This window comes from Delphinapterus leucas, unplaced genomic scaffold (genome assembly GCF_059928025.1).
Source record: "Delphinapterus leucas isolate spDelLeu-1000000601 "Yukka" unplaced genomic scaffold, BTC_Dleu_Yukka2 spDelLeu_asBTCV2_sq25, whole genome shotgun sequence".
In the NCBI taxonomy this organism is placed as follows: domain Eukaryota; kingdom Metazoa; phylum Chordata; class Mammalia; order Artiodactyla; family Monodontidae; genus Delphinapterus; species Delphinapterus leucas.
This window is the reverse complement of record NW_028322234.1, coordinates 15,019,894-15,033,328: the sequence shown is the minus strand read 5'-3', so window position 1 is coordinate 15,033,328 and position 13,435 is coordinate 15,019,894. Positions and strand designations below refer to the sequence as shown.

The window sequence follows — 13,435 nt, the reverse complement described above, 5'->3', positions numbered from 1 at the left end:
ATTTCTTTGAAATTCTTTGAACGGAACAGTCCAACAGGAAAACCAGAAACTTCCGCCGGCAGGAGATAAACGCAGTCCAGAAGGGGAACAACACGTTGGAAATTTTCATGAAGAAAACTGTTTCCTCTTCTGGAATCCAGTCACTTCTCAGGCTATAAGTGCCCTGACCACCGCTTTATCCTGCCTTAACTGCATTAATCAAAATGACTGCAGCAAATATCACAAGATCTGTTTCATGTGTAGAAACACATGGAAGAATCATGGGGTTGGGGGGAATTACTTAAATGCCACTGTACGTGGTTAGAGAGATGAAAGTAATCACTACATCTCACCAAATGTATTTGACCTCCAGAAACCAGAACGGTACTTCCACAGATCTGGTGATATGAATGGGTTTCCAATCTCTGATCCTTGTACGATCTGGATTGTCCACCATTAAAATAATTTACAACACCATAAACAACTTAAAATATATAGATAGCTTAAAAAATACAGTGGGAAAACTTTCAAACCATAACTGTTGTGTCTCTCTTATCAGTACCTGGCTCCAATAGAGGTTCTTCAATATCCTATTGAAAAGGAAAGACAAAGAAAATCCACAAAGCACTTTAAAAATCGGACAGATTCCCCTAGCAGATACAACTTTCAATCAAGTATGAATAAATGCTTGTTCCAACAAGTTTCTCCACTCAAAACAAAGTATTCCATTCTACAATAATTCAATGATAAGTTCAGTGTGTTGGTTTCTCCCCAGCAAAAGCAGACAGGTAGCAATAATATTAGCCCGTCCCATTCCCCCCTTGGAGTTGGGCTCTGCAGCTGGCAACGACTCCCACGGTCCAGGCAGAGGTCACACACATGGCTGCTGCTTTACACATCACACCGGATTTGAAAAAAATATATTTCTCCCAATGCAGAACTGTGTCAACAAAAGACTTTCTCCACCCTACTGAACACCTCTCCCTAACTCCCCCTGGACGGAAGACAAAGGCTCCTGGACTCTGGCAGTCAGACCCACCTGTCTCTGCAGCCCCACCCCCGCCCTGCGTTCTCCATCCCTACAACGCACCAGCCCCTCCTGCCCCAGAGTCTTCTTCCCCTTCACCTGGCTACCTCGACTGGCCTGTCAGACCTCAATTTGAACACAAAGGACTTCCTCTGGGAAGCCCTCTCATGGTTTTGTAACTCAATCACCCAAACTTCTACTTTCTAGTTACACTCACTGGTCATAAACACCACGCCCACTAGGTTGCAAACCCTGACACTGACAATTTGGCTCAACCTCTTATCCCCAGCACCCAGCTCAGGACCGATGCTCAATGAATTGTTCACACACCCACACCCACACTCTTTTCTACTATGGAAAATTAACCACTCATGTCAGCTTTCCAGCCACAGAACCAGGTAGTAACCTACCGGAGGCACTTTGAAGTCCAATGATGAAGCATCCAAAGTGTTCTCGAAGCCCTCCCCATCTACCTGAAAGACAAAATGCAAGACTACTTTGTGGAGACAGAATTATGAATGCCAAGGCCTACACCTCACCAGTTTCCAGGCCACCTACACATCTATTTCCTGCACAATGCCTACCGCCATCTGCAAGCCCACTGCTGAATCACAGCAGCCCCCCTTACCCACAAGGGATATGCTCCCAAAGCCCCAATGGACATCTAAAACTTCAGCCAGCGCCAGACCCCACATACACTGTGTTTTTTCCTACACTGGCAGGCAGGTAACATATACAGTGTGGATAACTGGACAAAGGGATAATTCCCGTCCCGGCAGGATGGCGCAAGGTTTCACACGCTACTCAGAACGATTAAAACTTAGGAATTGTTTATTTCATTTAATATTTTTAGACCCGGTTGACTGTGGGTAACTGAAACCTCAGAAAGCAAATCCATGGGTAAGTGGGGCGGGGGGGGCTACAGTATTCAGTTTATCACCTGCCTCCCAGCCCCCAGGCCCACTCCAGGACTAGGTGGCACCAGCAACTCTGACAGAGGCTCACAGAGGGCTGGCGCTCTGTCCACACTGGCCAAATGAATGAATGAGCACATTCATTTCCCAGGCATTTCCACACACTGGTGGTCAGCATACACCACCCAGCCACAGAATTTCCAAAGCTGAACTCAAAAGGAAAATTAACTTTTGCACTCCTCCGATTTCGCTTGGTAGCAATGCTTTTCAAATAACAATAGGGAACTCCCTGGCAGTCCAGTGGTTAGGACTCCACACTTTCAGTGCCAAGAACACGGGTTTGATCCCTGGTCAGGGAACTAAGATCCCGCAAACCACGCAGCTTGGCCAAAAAAAAAAAAAAAAAAGATAAAGTAACAATAACTGGGCACTTTCTTCTAGAGTACTTTGTATAAAACAAACATTTAACTTGACTGTTTTCTCTTTTTATTATCTACTATACAAAAAAAAACTGGTATCCTAAAGATTATTAAGTTAGAAAACCTTTTAACTTTTTAAGTGAAATATAAAAATACTCCTCCCCACATACTTTTTTCTTTTTCTAGGTTTGGATGTTCCATTAACCAAGAAGTTAGAAGCCAAGTCCATTCTATGGAAATAATTCACACACAACAGAATCTCACTGAGAGGACAAATCAAAGCTCACTGCCTAGCCTAGGCTGAGCTGTGGTGATAACGTGAAATTTGTGACTTTTGCCCTGTAAGGTTTAAAGTTCAGTCCTACAAGGGCACTTTTCCTTCCAATTTAAAGCTAGAATGCCTTAAATAAAACCAAACTAAGATGGCTGGGCACACCAAGGTGGTGAGATTAAACTGGCAATAAGTTCTAGGAAGGCTACGAGAGAGCTCTATGGCAACAGATGACAAGTGAGAAGCTGGGAAAGCGACACCGGCAACAGAATTAAAGGCCTCCCTTATACACAAGAAGTTAATAGTGGATTCCTTTAATTGGAGGGGTTCTTCTGGGGGGACAAATACTTTTCTTCACTGTATTTCACATCTTTTAATATAACTGTCTAAATTTATACATGGAATACATCTTTAAAATATCAACAGGATTATTTGGATGGGGAGATTATGAAGTGTTTTTTTCTTACCTTTCTATAGTTTTTTTTAAACCTTTTTTCTTTTTAAGGAAAATACTTTTCATCAACAGTGTCAACCTTTCATTCTATAACTTATGCTAAGAAAAGTGTCTCCTACCCAATTATAAAAATATCCTCCAACAATACAGAAAAGTTATTCGTTAATTAACATCTGACCTATGTGGAGTTTAAATGGATATAATTTACCTCAAGGTTTAGACACCGAATTAAGTGTTTGTTTATGGTGACTGGTGATTTAGCTGCGTACTCTGGCTCTGACAAAGAGCACATAAGCAGCGAGGAGCCCCAGGGCTGCAGCGCGCTGTACTGCATCTGCGTTACCTACAGAGTGTCCTGTGAACTGAGCTGGGAGCTCCCTCAGCTGCACAGCCACGTAGTCTTTGCTCTCGCATAGGGACTCGAGAATGCTGTCAGCGCCATCCTCCCCGAAGTCTGGAGCACCGCTATTCTCGACTTCGGTTTCTTCTAACACGTTAACGTCCATCATGTCAATATTCTGCAAACTCTCCAAACTTGCTTCCATGTCCTCCTGTAATGAGGAACGAAAGGTGTCAGCGACCAGGTGGACCAGAATGCGGAGCTCCTGCCGCCATCTCGGCTGTGATGCCACATACCTGCCCGTCTCTGGAATCTTCTTCCAGGCCATTGTCTTCTGTGCCTTCCTCCTCCGTCTTTTGTCCTAGTTACAGAATAATTTTTCAATCAGATAACATTCAGGTTCTGGCCTCATAATTAGTTTATGCAGGATGACACAGCTCAATCTTGGTGAGAACATGTTACAGGGAAGCTAAATGTGCCTGTTCTTCTATCATGTATAGTTCTGTCTCAACTGGAGCATAAAAATCTAGGATTTCTGTAACACTATCAAAGTATTTTGACTTTGCACAAAATATCCAAAAGCTTCAAAAGATTTCAAAACCACGCCAAACTAAGACTAACATCCCTGAAGAAAAATGAGCAAAGGATAAACATAGGCATTTCCCAATGAGTAAATTAAAAAATGTAATGTCCATATAGCACCCAAAGAACTGCAACCTAAGAGAGCGAGCCCAACGACGGACCTGTTGGTTCCCCTTCACTCCACCCACTGTAAGCAGGCCCCCTGCCTTCCGTCATTCTTCAGCCCAGGAACTTTTTTTTGCTCAAGGCAAAAAGGCAAAGGCTACCATAAAGTCAATTTTCACCCTGAGTTCTGTGAACGCAGAGGGACTATTGAGAGTTATGTTAGGTATTCTTAATGGGGCTGGAAGGGAAGGAGAGTGAAAACTTCTAGACTCAGAAAGGAAGTAAAATCTTTGGGCTCCCTATGTAACAACAGCCTTAAAAATATACATACCTTTATCCTGGAATTCCCCTTAGGATGTGCACTAAAATGTCTGACAAGGAATTCAAAACAAAGGTTACTTATTCTATGGAGTGCATACAGACTAAATATCCCAAAGGGAAGCAAATTATGGCATGTTATGCTCAAATGTGGGATGCCAGTATGGGGAGTCAGGGCGGGCATGGGCTGTGATGCGGCGATGTTTGAAGACATTTCGGTGTTATGACTGGCAGTGCTACTAGCATGTAGTGGACAGTGGCCAGGGATGCTGTGCAGCACACGGTAACACACAGGACAGCACCCTACCACAAAGCACTCAATTCAAATTGCCAACAGTGCCGAGTCTGCAAAACCCTGTGGCATACCACACGCTTTGCAACTTGAAAAAATTATGCCTTTAAAGACTATTTAATGATATGGAAAAATGTCCACAAAGTTACCACATAGATCTACTCATTAAAATGCACGTGGATACTTTATACACGCAAGTGTGAAGATGCAGCGGTAGAACATACAAATGGATATGGCTAAGGCAATCCATCAACCGTGGTTAAAACACTGAGCAACAAGAGCTACTTTCATTTTCACTTCTATAATTTTTTAAAAAGAGAAAATTAAATGCAAGAAACCTCAATCTTCACTTTATTGAAGTTTAGTTGATTTACTGATTTTGCTGTAACAGCGAAGTGATTCAGTTATACATATACCTTCTTTTTCATATTCTTTTCCATTATAGTTTATCACAGGACATTGCATACAGCTCCCTGGGCTATACGGTAGGACCTGTTTGTTGTTCATCCATCCTGTATATAATACACTGCATCTGTTAACCCCAAACTCCCATTCCATCCCTCCCCTAACCTCCCCCGCCCCCCAACCACAACACTGTTCTCTCTGTGAGTCTGAAGAAACCTCAATCTTTGATTAAAGATGCCAACTGCAATGTCTACAGTTAAGTTATCTCGTTTGCCATTATTATCAGTGATTACTCAAAAAATATAGTTTTATTACACATTGGGCACCGTGCTCTTCGCATTATTTAATACTCCCCACAATGCTAGCAGGTTTATTATCTGCATTTGATGCAAGAATTTCGCTCTGCTCCAAAGCTGCGACTCAAAAACTCAGCTGTACCACCTCCCATTATATCTAAACCCTGAATATCCTTTTAAAATACGCTGTTTAAAAATGTTTGATAATTGCACCCAATTTCTAGGCCTCAAATAGTAGCCTGCAGTACCCACAAAGAATGTAAATAGAAGAGAGGCAGCCCAAAAAGCCTCACCAAAAAGCACCCTAAGTGGGAGTGACAATGAGACAAATGCTGGGCAGACAGGCTACACCCAAATCCCAAGGGCCTGCTCTTGGCTGACTAAAAGCTGAAGGGTGGAGGGGAACGGGACAGCAGACAGGCACAGACACCAGAAAATCAAATTTTAACCCCAAACGTAACCTAATTCAAAATTTTAATCTTTCAAAACGCACCCACAGTTTTCAGCAATTTTGCGCATTTAGATGAGCTGGGTAAAGGACCCTTGTTCCTACTTACGATGAAACTTAAAAAGTTCAGCTACTTTTCACTTTTGAAAGGCAGTGGTTACTCATGAATTCCCAGATTTAGTCCAACTTTGTGGCAGACTCTGGAAACCAACTGGTTGATTCCTATTAATCTCAAGGACCTAATTTCAACCAGGTCACCATGAGGACCTAGCACTTCATATAATTAACCATGTACCCACACGCCTCCAAAGGACACACCAACTCTACAATTTGCAGGAGCTATCCTCTGCCCCAGGACCTCACCCACCTGTTTCTTCCTTGAAGGGGAAGGGACCAGTGCCTTTTAAATCTGAAATCCCAGCAACAGCTACCTGTACTGGTACAAACACTCTCTTTACACCAATGGAAGTAACTATTATTGAGGCTTTTCTGACAAAATGCTAACTCCAAGTAGCTTTGATTTGACTTATGCTTTAACCCAGACATTCAGACGTCTATTTGAAGCACTCAGCTCAGGTTTAGTTTTTCTAATGATTCAAAGATCCCCATAGAAGCCAAGAACGTTGATTAGTAGGGCTTGAACCTCACGGTTTTAAATGAGCATCTACACAAAAAAAGTTCTAAACGATTATCAAGTTGTGTCAACTATTCAAAACCAAACTTTCAGATCACTGGTAACTTGATGGCAAAGTACAAAAGGTATTTGTATGTTTCCTGCTACAGACCCATCCCTCACAATCTGTATTTGTTTGGACAGTCAGTGTTTATAGCTGAAATACGGACAGTTTCACAAGCAGTAAACACACACCAATGTTTTACACTTCAATTCCTTATGTAACCTAACTCAAAAATTTAACCTTTCAAAACACGTGCACAAGATTTAAACAGTTAGATGAGTTCTGGAAAAGCTGTTCTGCTAAAACAGCTGTTAAAAACATAAACTGAAGTTGTTGAAAATGCTACAAGGTCATTTCGTTTTATTTTCTAAGCAGCTGTCTCCCATTGCCTGAATTGAGCACTTCTTTAGATGAATGGGACACATACAGCTGTGAGAATTTTTGTGCAGCAACCTTCAAGAAAATAAGCCTGTCATATGGGAGTTTCAAATTACACTGTCCTTACCACAATAAAATCTGATAATGAGAGCGACAGCTAACGAGGTTCCGAAGTTTTATGGAAGTACATCCTCCCCAAAATAAGTGCTATCAGCCATAAAAAATGGAGCACTGATGTATGTTACACCATGGATAAACCTTAAAAACATTATGCTCAGTGAAAGATACCAGACACAAGAAACCACATGTTATATGATTCTATTTATATGAAATGTCCAGAATAGGCAAATCCTTAGAGGAAAAAAACCTCAATTAGATATTGCCAGGGGGGAGCAGGCGGGGGGGGGGGGGCGGGCGGCAGACATGGGAACTGACTGCTAACGGGCATGGGGGATTTCTCTTGGGGTGATGAAAATATTCTAGAATTAGAGAGTGGTGATGGTTGCATAGCCTTATAAATATACTGAAAAGCACAGCATTATACACTTTAAATAATATGAGAATTTTACAGTATGTGAATTATATCTTGATTAAAAAAAAAAAATCAGTGTTAAAATGGGCTGGGTGCAAATACTCTGACAATCTATTCTGGACCCCAGAGAAGTTGGGTTCTGTTGGATCTCTGGTTGGTGTCATTTTCCTTGGTTTAAGGCGTAGTTTTTTGAACTAGGAAGGAAGCCAAGCAGGTGCATTTGGTTGCTCAGACCAGTTGGGGCAGCTTCCAGAGAGTGCCTTACTCTAGTTCTTTTTTAATCCCAATGACAAGAACCGTGAGGTTTTCAGTACGTATTTTAATTTTACCTGGCACCTACAAATCTCTTTACTCCTGCCCAGCACCCTGACATCCTTACACGTTAGGTGGTGGAAAAGCAAGCCTAACTGTTAGACAGAGAACAATAAGGGCCGCTCTCCCGACCTGGAGGGCAGGAAGAATGCTAAACCACCAATCCTCTACAGAAGTCCTCTCAAGGCAGAGGCCTCAAGCAGCAACAAGTTCAAGCGGATACCTTTAACGCATTTCTTTGTCGTCCTCTTGCTTGTGGCTTCCAACGCGACGCCAATTTCATCAGGATCTTGACCTTCTTCCTTAACCGCCTATTGGGAAGAGACAAATTTTACAACGTGGCTAAGAGCTGCAGGACAGACACTGTTCTTCCTAGGTAACAACTTCCCAGCGAACAAGCGCAAACCTTTTCTTGCAAAGAGCAACTCTGATTTTGGTTATCTGGGCTGCCAGCCCCAAAGCCACAGGAAGAACCCAGCGTCACTCGGTTCTCTCCGCAGAGGCCCCCCCACCCAAAAGACAAAGAGATATGTGAGATGGGGCTCCACAGAGTCTGGGACGAGTCCCGAAATGGTCCCTAACCTCCAAACTACCTCCACTTTAAGTCAACGATGTAACACACAAGAGAGGCTGCACTTGGTCTGGCATGGGCAGAGAGGGCTGCGTGCTGTTCGACAGGCCACCTTTGACCTCGGCGGAGGAAGAACACTGAACGAACTGGGTACAGGGCAGATGGTGGTTCCAGGCGACAGTGCCTTTCGCGTGCTTGGGGACTCGGCGCTCAACTCACAAGGGCCCTACCCTCAAGAGCCTGTTCCCATCGAGGAGATGACACCTCCCCCCAACTCCCGGTACCCAACTCTGTGTTAAGTGCTACGAGGCGAGACAAGAAACAGAGAATGGTGCGACACAGGGAGTCACGGAGGTGGAACAACACTTAGGAAGGGTGGGCAGGGTGGCGACATCTCAGACAGACCCAAAATGACAACAAAGCCCCAGCCAGATGGAGACCTGGGAGACGAGCAGCCAGGTGGAAGGCACGCTAAGAGCAAAGGTCCTGAGGCAAGAACAAGCACAGCTCCCCCCTTCCTGGGAAACATCAAAGGCTCTTCAATCATCCGGTCCTCAGGGGACAAAACTCAGGCGCGGGGAGGGGACGGCACTTGTCCAAGGTCACACAGCCCCGGAAAGAGTCCAGGGGCCACCCTGCGGCTAAAATGAGCTTTCAGCGCACCGGAGGCGACCGACGGGAGGGAAAGGGGGAGGCAAAGCACAGCGAGGGGCGGTGACGGGCCAAGGTCACACAGCCGGAGCCCCAGGGGCCTGACAGCTCGGGCCGGGATCGGCCACGAGAGAAGCGGACCGGGGGCGCCCCGCCCGGGGGAGTCACGGTGACAGGCCCGCGCGGGGGCGTGCCTCGGCCTCAGGCGCCACCCCGGGGCCCCGGGCCGCCTCACCTTCTTGAGGCGCTCCATCAGGACGCTCTTGTTGCCGCCCGTGTCCAGGTTCCGCTTCTTCAGCTCCGCCCGCAAATCGATCACCCGCAAGTCACTGAGCCGCCGCGTCCCGACCTCTGAGGCGCCCGAGACGACAGCGGCTGTGCCAGAACCCGAGTCGCCGGACCCTGCCAGAGTCTCCGCCATCCCGGGTTTCCCGTCTCTGCCACCTATTCCACACACCGCCGGCGGCTGTAGCTTCTCCGAGCACAAAATGGCGCCGCCTGAGAGGAAAACGCACTCCCTTCCTCCCGCCCCGTTTTCCGGCCGCGCATGCGCGCCGCACGGATCACAGCTCTTAGCAGCAAGCGCGCTCGCGCGCCAACCAACCGCACGTGTCCAGCCACAACGCGCAGGCGCCGTAACCGCAGTACGCATGTGTCCAGGCAGTTCGCGGCGGGAGGCCGGCGAGACGACACGCGCCTGCGCATATCCCCCCCTCACCACACACACCGCTCCCTCCCGCCCAAGGCTCTCACCACGCATGGGCAGACGCGACCGGGAGCGTCGAACCCACGCCGGGTACGCCTGCGCAGAAGCGAGGCGCGCCGGGGCGGCTGGAGCGGTTCCTTCGCAAGCGGCGCCATTTTGTGCTGGGAGCCGAGATAAATCCGGCCCGGTTTTCTGTGAAGTGGGCGGCGGAGCCAGGGTCCCTGGAATGGCGGAGACTCTGTCAGGCCTAGGCGATTCGGGTGCGGCGGGCGCAGCGGCTCTGAGCTCCGCCTCGTCGGAGACCGGGACGCGGCGCCTCAGCGACTTGAGGGTGATCGATCTGCGGGCGGAGCTGAGGAAACGGAACCTGGACTCGAGCGGCAACAAGAGCGTTTTGATGGAGCGGCTTAAAAAGGTAGAGCCGGGGCTCTGGGGGTGGGCAGGAGGTGGGTCGGGGGACCCTTGCGGCCGCGACGGGGGCCTTCTGGCGTCGGGGTCCGCCCCCGGCCCCGTTTGCGGCCTGCGCCGGGCCTGGCGCCCCGGGCTTCTCCCGGCTCCTCCCAGGCCCCGGCGGGAGCTTCAAGCCCCGCCGGGCCCAGGTTCAAAGCCCAGCGCCGCATCGGGGCGAGAACAAGAAAAAGAAAATCTCGACGCGAACGGGGGAGGTTGGGGGTGACGGGTACATCGGCCGAGTGCTTGTGTTATCCGCATCAGCTCCTGCTTTTCAAGGGCTTTCTTCGGCTGGTTGCATTCCGGCCTCTGAAAGTGGACGCGGAACCCTGAAATCCTCGCTTCCTCCGCCGCGTTAGGGGACTCGGCCAAGGTCACTCGGCCGGGGTGAGGAGGTCGGGATTTGAACCGAGGCCTGCCGATTTTCTGAGCCCGTGTCGGCCGCGGGGGCGTCCTCTGGGAAGAGAGATGCTGCTTGATCCGTTAGGGCCCAGAAGCCTTGAATAGGGGATTAATTTTTAAAGTAACCATATCGAGGGAATACTCAAAGGGCGGGGGGGAATGGGGAAACGGCTTAGGGATTTGCCAGTACGGGCTTGGGGATTTAGCCTGGAGGGAAAAGTGCTATTTGTAATAACCACCAGAAATGAAACAGACTTGGGGAGGTTCTAAAGGCTCCGTCAGATCTGCATGATCTTGAGCGTGGAAGACATTTAATCCCTTCTGGGCCTATTTCTCCTTGTGTCCAGTAGAAGAAAATAATAGTGTTTTCGCGTTAGGATTAAGTAAAATGGCATGAAACGGGCTTGGTGTGTTGCCCAGCGCATGTAAACACTCGAGGTGCGATCGCTGTCACGTTTCACTTTTTTCTCTGTGCCACCGCTTGGTATTTGCAAACGGGGTTTTAACCCCCTACCTCGAGGGTTCTGCGAAAAGCAGGGAGTTAAGTAAGTGTTTGTGCTCTTCTGCTTCCCCTGTGCTTGCCTTGTTCTGGTGGCTTCTTTCTTTTTGCCGCCTAGCGACTCTTGTATGGGGACTTCTTCTGTGTACTCGCTAAAGCCTTGTTACCTATCCCCCACCCCCACCCCACCCCCGAGACAGTGCGGTTTGTCACTCATTCTACCCTCCGGCCTCCCTAACAACAGAGGATCAGAGTTTTACTTATTAATTGCTGTTTAGAGGAAGTAAGGATTATTTCCTATTATCTGGATGAGGAAACTCAGGCTTGAGAGTAGTGAGTTATTTGCTCCGAGTCAGTTGGGCCTTTCTAACTTGAGTCTGTTTTCTTTCACTATGGTTACTAACTTCCTTGACCCAGACGGGGCAGGCGGTTCATCCACTGAGATGTTTACCTGGAGAAGATGCAAGGAGGGTGAGGGTTGGCACCCGGGGACATGTGATCCATGTTGTTAGTAGCCACAAGGCCTCCTATCAACAAAGTCAAATTGGGGGGCTTTCGCCTTTTTTCCCCCAGATAGTCCACAAACCTGCAATGCTGATAGGATGGTATTGAACCTTCCCGTCAGGCGGGGGTTGAGACTGGTGTAAACTTCCATCACTAACGTCTCTGAGGGGACAAACCCATCCCTTCTTCCTTCTTTTCAGTTTCTTAGCGATGTGCTCAAAATACATAAATACCATTAGCATATATACCCATCTGCTACCCTGCCCAAGCAAGTCTGGAAGTACTGATGTTCTTCTCTTGTACTTCTGTTATCTAGTTTTTTTGTTTTTTTTTTTTAGGAAGGGCAAAGGAGGGAAAGGAGGCAAAACACAAAGTGTAATTTGGCAAGGCCTGTAAGGATGACTCGTAGCCTACAGTCCCCCCTAGGGATGACCCTGTGAACACTACACCTAGAGGAGACACACTGAGGGGCAAACTGGTACACCTTCTGTCTGGGGTAGTTTTTGTATTCTCCTGGTGATGTTCCAGAATCTTCTGTCTCCAGGAAGAGAGTGAAAGACTTTATGTTTGTGCTTTCCTTGATGCCAGGGCATAACTCCAATTCTTCCTTCTGGTTCTGGCTTCAGAGAGAAGAGAGAGATTTCTTTGTTCCTGGTATAGGTTAGGTGTGGAGCCTCCACGCTGCATTCTGAATTTAGACTTTTCCAAGCTAGGAGACTCCTCATAATCTTCGAGACTTCTGAAACTGTTTACAAATAAAACAACATTTGAAATGGGTTTAAACAGAGTTTGAGAGTCCAGTAAAAACAGGGTTTTCAGTAAAACCTAAACGTGAAGCCCAGTGTCTATGGATATCAGCATTGACACGCTCAGTCCTGTTTGTTTTGTTTTTTTTTTTTCTTCTGAGTGCCTCCTTGGTGCCTGGCACAGTGCAGAGCATAAGTGGGGGCTGCTCAAGTGAAGGACAGGCTCTTGGGACGGGGAGGCGGGACTTGCCAAGAGATCCTTATAATTCTGTATCCGATGAAGCAGGCCCCCTAGTGGTTGACGGCAAGGCCTCTGGAGTCAGTCAGAGATGATTGTGAAGGGATGAGGTAGTACGCGTCACATCCCATACCGTGCCACACACAGCAGGAACTCAGGCAGTGAGTGTTAGTATTCTGTACAGACGGTGCCTAGTACAGGTGTGGCGTGGAGAGGGGATCAGGGAGGGTCGAACAGCCCATTGTTGAGTGAAGTCATAGGTAACTAGAGAGTGTGCCTTTCCCTTTTTTGAGTTCTTTTGGGCCCAGGAATAGGATCAATCAGATTTTGGTGATAATGTTAAAAATAACCCTAATGTTTGGTGAGTGCTTGCTTTACATGGATAATACGAATTCTCATGACAGCTTTCCAGGGTAAGAACATTTATTAGCCCCTTGTTCCAGAGTAAAAAATAAACTCACAGGGATTAAATAAGCCTGCCTGAGACCACACAGCTAATATCTGGTAGAATCCGTCTAAATCCGGAGCCCTTGCTTGCTCCAACGTAGAAAAAGAAAGAACGAATGAACAGGTGGGGAGAGGCCCTTTCCAGATCAGCACCCTGAAGCTTCTGTGAAAGTCAAATCTGTGTGCTGCCTTTTTGGGTGAACTTTTTTTTACCTTCTCTCTAGGCAATTGAAGATGAGGGGGGTAATCCTGATGAAATTGAAATTACCTCTGAAGGAAATAAGAAGACATCAAAGAGATCCAGCAAAGGTATGGAGGATTTTATAAGCATTGCTAATGTTAGGAACGTTTTTCAGAACTGACTTCTTTTGCTAATGTGCTTGTGGACTGCCCTGTGAATCAGAAGGACCTTGAATGAAGGTTTGCATTTTCTTTCAAGATCCCTCCACTGTATTTTTGTTTCCATGGTTCT

At 47.2% G+C, this 13,435-nt stretch overlaps 2 protein-coding genes across 6 annotated transcripts in view; one reads left to right on the top strand and one right to left on the bottom strand.

Moving 5' to 3' along the window:
• SAFB2 (scaffold attachment factor B2) overlaps positions 1-9,437 on the bottom strand; it is a 33,383-nt gene extending 23,946 nt beyond the window's left edge. The window contains exons 1-6 of one of the 2 annotated variants that reach the window (XM_022557104.3): positions 9,207-9,437; positions 7,973-8,060; positions 3,701-3,765; positions 3,412-3,615; positions 1,417-1,479; positions 542-569 (exon numbers count right to left, since the gene is read on the bottom strand). In XM_022557104.3, the coding sequence (XP_022412812.1) occupies positions 542-569; positions 1,417-1,479; positions 3,412-3,615; positions 3,701-3,765; positions 7,973-8,060; positions 9,207-9,392 (634 nt within the window). In that variant the 5' untranslated portion in view covers positions 9,393-9,437. The remainder of the gene's footprint in view (positions 1-541; positions 570-1,416; positions 1,480-3,411; positions 3,616-3,700; positions 3,766-7,972; positions 8,061-9,206) is intronic. The other variant, XM_022557102.3, reaches the window with a different exon arrangement.
• Positions 9,438-9,791: 354 nt separating this feature from the next.
• The window catches only part of SAFB (scaffold attachment factor B), a 34,354-nt gene continuing 30,710 nt past the window's right edge, over positions 9,792-13,435 (top strand). For 2 of the 4 annotated variants that reach the window (XM_089905581.1, XM_089905580.1), the window contains exons 1-2: positions 9,792-10,092; positions 13,188-13,272. In XM_089905581.1, coding sequence (XP_089761707.1) covers positions 9,904-10,092; positions 13,188-13,272 — 274 coding nt within the window. In that variant the 5' untranslated portion in view covers positions 9,792-9,903. The remainder of the gene's footprint in view (positions 10,093-13,187; positions 13,273-13,435) is intronic. The other 2 variants (XM_089905585.1, XM_089905584.1) reach the window with 1 other exon arrangement.